At 28.2% G+C, this 6,310-nt stretch overlaps 2 protein-coding genes across 2 annotated transcripts in view; both read left to right on the forward strand.

Annotated features, from left to right (window-relative positions):
• Positions 1-426: 426 nt before the first annotated feature.
• On the forward strand, positions 427-2,316 carry LOC108729597 (52 kDa repressor of the inhibitor of the protein kinase-like). Its single transcript, XM_018458768.1, has 4 exons — positions 427-827; positions 907-1,092; positions 1,332-1,406; positions 2,289-2,316. Exons 1-4 carry the CDS (start codon positions 727-729, stop codon positions 2,314-2,316), a joined length of 390 nt encoding a protein of 129 aa, XP_018314270.1. The 5' UTR covers positions 427-726.
• LOC108729615 (no child left behind) overlaps positions 1,479-6,310 on the forward strand; it is a 10,639-nt gene continuing 5,807 nt past the window's right edge. Inside the window, exons 1-2 of the mRNA XM_018458788.1 lie at positions 1,479-1,523; positions 2,514-2,723. Of these exons, the coding sequence (XP_018314290.1) occupies positions 2,542-2,723 (182 nt within the window). The 5' untranslated portion in view covers positions 1,479-1,523; positions 2,514-2,541. The remainder of the gene's footprint in view (positions 1,524-2,513; positions 2,724-6,310) is intronic.

The raw sequence follows: 6,310 nt of genomic DNA on the forward strand, positions 1-6,310 counted from the left end.
CACCGTGCGCTTAGTTCGCGACCTATACGATAGGTGTCTTTGTTTAATATACAGGATAAACAAGGACATCTATTGTATAGGCCGCGGCCTAAATGCACGGTGTAAACGTAGCCAATGCATAGTCTGATTCTGGCCTTAGGGTGCGTTCACATCTTGACGGAAAAGCAGAAAGCGGAAAAGCAGTGGCCAATCACAACTCACGCTAGTAGTAAATAATACGAAAAGCCGAAATTGTCGAATACCAGCGCGAGTTTTGATTGGCTATTGCTTTTCCGCTTTATGCTTTTCCGTCAAGGTGTGAACGCGCCCTTATTATAGTACGGCTACAGTTTTTATGTTGGCCAAAATGGAGTGCGCATGCGTGAAATAAATAAATTACCCCGTCTTATTTCTTCTTTATTGCTCTCTCTCTCTCTCTCTATTTAAATGATCAATGTTTCATTTAAAGAGTTGAGAGTGATTGAGAATAGAAATTTGGAGGGAAATACAGCGTGCATTGTCCATTTGGTGGTGTTGTGTGAGAAACCTCGAGAGACTGGATTAATTCATGTGATAAAGTAAAAAAGTGAACGAAAATAACAAAAAAAAAACCGAGCAAGAAAGATTTCTTTTTGAGAGAAGTTAACTTATATAGTTATATAGGTTAGCAATTCTCTTGGAAGAGTACTTTGCTCTGTTTCAGATGCTGTACAACTCCAAAAAATTGTGAAAAAATAATTATATAAAATGAATAAAAGTAAAAACGTATGGTGTGCAGTACCAGAATGCACAAAAAAATTTGATTTAGAAGATCGTTATTTTTTTCGATTTCCAAAGGAACATGAGAGGTATGTTGTTTTCATCACTTTTTATATAAATCAATTTTCAATTTTACGTACATTTTTATTGATAAAATATAATTTGTAGATGGTTGCAATGGGTACGAGCATGTGGAAGGCTAGACTTAGAACCAAAAGGTCCAGAATATGCATACCAGAATTGTCGATTGTGCCATTTGCATTTTGAAGAGAAATGGTACAAAATAAATAAAATGAGAACTCGACTTCACCCAGATGCCATACCGACAATATTTTTTGGATCAGATTGTGGGAAGTGAGTTTCTACTTATATATAATTTAATTTAATTTATTCTTTAGTGAATATAAAGCTTTTATATAATAGGGATATAAAAGACAATGTAGTTAATATAAAAAAATTTTTTAAATAATTTATACCTATGTGTGTGTGTGTAGTCGCTTTAATAAGTGATAATGAGAAAAACAATATTTCATTTTTCATATAATATTATAAATAATTTACGAAATCAGGAAATAAGTACTATCTATTTTCAGAGAAAACACAATTGGCAGTGTGCAATACCAGAAACACAATGACATGGAAATTGAAGACGAAGCAGAAATAAATAAGTATGTTGCATTCAAATATTTTGTATTTAAGTATTTTTGTGTTTATACATATATATTAATATGATAAAAAACACTGCCAATTATTGTTGATGACGTACATGCTGAGATAGTTAAACCGTAAGTCTTAATTTATTGTAAATTATATCGAATCAAATGTAGATTTTTATCATCATATTTGTGTAGACTAATATTAATTTTTATCAAATTTTATTTATTTAACCCTGTAAGGCCAAGTGTATATAAATAAGTACATTCACTTTGAGCTTTTCCTAAATACTATTTCTATTGACACAGTAGTGATCCTGTCGATATAATATTCTTAATTCATACTTACTACACTGAAAAATATATGTAATTTTACATGGAAATTACATGTTTATGACTGGAAAATTACTTAAATTACATAAATATGATTGGAAATTTACTGGATATTGTAAATTTCCAATCATATTTAGATAATTTTCCGGTCATAGACATGTAATTTTCATAAAATTACATGCATTTTTTTCAGTGTAGTTGCAATTAAAATTGTCGTTTCAACTTAAAAAATAATAGTATTCTCATTAAACAAGCCACTATGGTGATTGTTTGCACAGCAAATTCACTGACACTTGATTTTGTGTAACATATTATTCATGAAAATATCTAAACAATTAGTAATTTCTTATTTTTTTTACCTTCTCTTAAAGTACAAGATTGATTTTTCATGTTTCATTGTTAATTTAAATATTTAATTGTAATTCTGTAGCTGGAGTATATATATAAATATGAATGTACATGATTATGTACCTTCAAAAGAACAATTTTATTTGATTCACAAAATTCTTTATAAGGAACATTTTTAAAGATTATATTTTAAAGAAAAAAATTTTACTCAAACAGGATCGGTGTTTGGGCCTTAAAGAGTTAAAGAAACTATTAATGTTTTTATATAAAATAAAGTTTATACCAGAATATGCAACATATTGCACGCTACGTACATTAACATAATACATTTTATTTCTTCATATAATTTTGTATTTTATTTAGTAATCTTTTACTATTTGTTTCTATTAGAATAATAAACCTTTTTTCTCAATATCTTATATAAATTTAAACTTGTTACAGAAGTACATCAAAGGGTACAAAACAGGACATGAAATCGTCGGAGGATATCCCAAAGAAGAAGAAGCTGCGCTTGAAGATCGCAAAATTGAAGGCACAAAATAAAATGCTCCGCGAAACAATCCGACAACTCCGTTTGAAAGAAAAGAAGAAGAAGAAGAAGAACATACAAGCCAAAAAAGAGGCTAATAAACAAGAAACTTTACAAAAATTAGGCCGTAAGCTATTACCACAGAGTTTGAATAAAATATTAGTGGCACAAATTGACGCACAATGTAAAAACAAACATGGCAGAAGATACGATCCCGATTTTAAAAAATTCGCTTTGTCATTGTATTTTTTAAGTCCAAGAAATTATAGAGAATTGAAGAAAACAATTGCATTGCCTTCAGTACGTTCTCTACAATTATTTACACAAATGTGGGATATTGTGCCTGGCATTAATGATGAACTTTTTGAAACACTTAAAGTAAAATTGAATACTTTACCTTTAATGGAGCGTCATTGCGTATTATGCGCAGATGAAATGAGCTTGAAAAGCTTTTTATTTTATGATGTATCGCGGGATGAGATAATTGGTTTTGAAGATTTTGGTGATAGAAAAACGTTTGTACCTGCAAAAAGTGCATTAGTTATAATGGCACGTAGCATTGCAGGAAACTGGAAACTGCCCGTTTGTTTTTGCTTTATAGAAACTGCATGTCCTGCTACATTTTTAAAAAATATTATATTCGACATCATTATTAAATTAAAAAGCAATGGTGTTTTGGTGCATGCTTTTATTTCTGATATGGGTTCAAACTTTATCCAACTGTCCCATATGTTGAATATTTCGGTAGACAATTCAAGTTTTGTAGTTGATGGAGAAAGTATTGTATACATCTTTAACACTCCACATTTATTAAAAGCAACTCGAAACAATTTATTAAAATACAATTTTCAAATAAATAATAAAATAGCTTCGTGGGCTCATATCGTAGAATTTTACAAAAAAGACAGCAAACAATGGATAAAAGCAGCTCCTGCTTTAACAAATTCTCATATTGAACCGAATAACTTTTTAAGGATGAAAGTTAAATATGCTGCACAAATATTTAGTAACCATGTAGCAGCAGGCATGTGCACACAGATGTCTTTTGGTTTTCTTGCAACTGAAGCAGTTGGAACTATAGACTTGATCGATCATTTGGATAAATTATTTGATATATTAAATTCATCCGATGTAAATAATCCTAAAGAACATGGAAAAGTTTTTATTGGAAGTAATAAACAAATGCAATTTTTACAAGACATGTTGAATTTCTTAAAATGTATCAAAGTAATTAACGCTAATAATAAATATGTAAAATTAAAATGCTTAGATTGCTGGCAGATCACAATTAAGAGTGTAATTGAACTTTGGAAGATTTTAAAAACCTATAATTTTCCATATCTCCGAACACGCAGACTAAATCAAGATTTTGTTGAAAATTTTTTTGGCTCTGTTCGACAACAAGGTGGTAATTGCTTTAATCCGACACCTATACAGTTCAAGCGTGCTTTTAAAAAATTATTCAGTATGAAATTATTAAAACATTCGGAAACACAAAATTGTACTAATGATAATGATGATTTATTAAATATTATTGGAACCTCAAATAATACAGAGACGTCCACAATTTCAGAAGTTCCATCGTCAGCAGACAAAATTTTAAAAATTCCTATACATGATTATTACTCAATGGATCTGCCAGAGGAAAATGCATTTAAATACGTTTGTGGCTTTTTAGTAAAAAAATGTATAGCAATACATTCATGTGATGCGTGTCAAAATTTTGTAAGTGAAAATAAAGCTGTCTTAGATAATACAACTATTAGATATACGCTATATCGTTCTTTTCGAGCTTATGAAAACCAAAACGGAGATTTATTTGGTAATTTAAATATATCAATTAATGATTTTTGTAACTACGTTCTGAAATTAGAAGAAATATTTGTCAAAAATTTTGAAAAAAATTGTTATAAAAAAAATATTGGTAATTTTCTGTTCCAGTTAGCACAAAATATAAATTTTAAACCACCATGTCCTGATTTCCCAAAAGATTTTTTAATAAAATTGTTTCTCCGCATGCGTATTTATTACACATTATCGCAACATAATAAGTCGTGTAAAACAGTTACTCGAAAGAATAGAAAACTTTTAAACATTGTACATTTATAATTCTTTTAATTTATTGCGTTTTCTATATCTGCAGCTTTATTTTCATAATATACTAATTGTAATTTATGATTTATGAGCTGATTATAATTATTGTAATGATTTTATTGTATTTTTACATATTTCATTGGCTTTCTTCTTCTTTGGTTCATATCGAGATGGATCGAGTAGCTGAGATATGATTCAAGAAGAGTTGGACAATGAAATGTATTTTGTGGAGTGGACTGTTGTAAGTCATGATCTACGAGCCCATTATAATTATTGTAATGATTTTATTGTATTTTTACATATTTCATTGGCTTTCTTCTTCTTTGGTTCATATCGAGATGGATCGAGTAGCTGAGATATGATTCAAGAAGAGTTGGACAATGAAACGTATTTCATGGCATGAACTGTTATATACGTTACTGTGTCTCATATCTTTCTTTAATTCAAATCTTGTATGTTTATTAATTGCATGCTTTATTTACTTTCAAAGTGCATTATATTATATAATTACATTGTATGTTTACTAATTGAATGTTTTACTTCCAAATTGCATTATATTACAATTACATTGTAATATAAAAATTTTCATGTAAAATATTTCTTTAATTGCGTATGCCTATTATTTTTATTGTGCATTATTTATTGTTCGTGTGCAATAATATTATTATGTAATTATATAATAATATTATTGATCATATTTTTTAAATTTTATATGTATGTGTTATAAATATATGTTGCATGTGTATATATGTGTTAATATTGTGTTTGCCAAATGTTTAATTAATTTATCTATTTATATAAGTTTTTACATGTTAAGGATGAATAACAAGGATGACAACAAATCAACAATTCCAATCAATGAAGCTTGTGGCTATTACGTGCATCATACATTTTCTACTTATACTAAACATGGAATATATTAAAAATAAAATAAAGAAATGGAAATATACAAAAAAGGGAATATCTTGATTCTGTTCATTAATAAAACATTTCCTTTTAATATTTTAACATGCAGTGTCTTTGTACTACATATATATTATATGTCTTAGCATAATTATCAAAATTATTTTAATATATGGTATTAATAAATATATCTTTTCTAAATATATTAAATTTTTTATTTATTGTATTTTTAAATTTATTTTTTGGACATATACATATATATAAATTTTCTTTTATATCAACTCATAACATTTTGATACCTAGCATATATTTACAATTATGTAATATTTCTCTATATAAATATATGTTTTGAAGGTGATTTAATATTTTTTTTAATTTTTCTACATTTTTTCCTTATTTTTCAATATATTTACAATTTATTTTTATTAATTTTCATTAAGTTTAGATTATTTCATTGCAATAGTGGGTTTATTCGCGTTGCATGCTCCAATATGCTCCTACAGTAGTTCTTACTCACTCCAACGCATTCATTAAAATGCGACGCGAATAAATATAGTAAGTTTTGACAGAGCAAAAGAAAGATGAAAAGAGAAAGAAGTTCAGATAGCATATAGGAGTGTTCCATAAGAACGCTAGGTTTACGCTTATTTCGCGCATGTGCACTTCATTTTAGCCAACACTAATGCTGGATTCACACTGCATCAGATTTTCG

Source organism: Mycetomoellerius zeteki, unplaced genomic scaffold (assembly GCF_001594055.1).
Source record: "Mycetomoellerius zeteki isolate Tzet28-1 unplaced genomic scaffold, Tzet1.0 scaffold78, whole genome shotgun sequence".
Lineage (NCBI taxonomy): Eukaryota > Metazoa > Arthropoda > Insecta > Hymenoptera > Formicidae > Mycetomoellerius > Mycetomoellerius zeteki.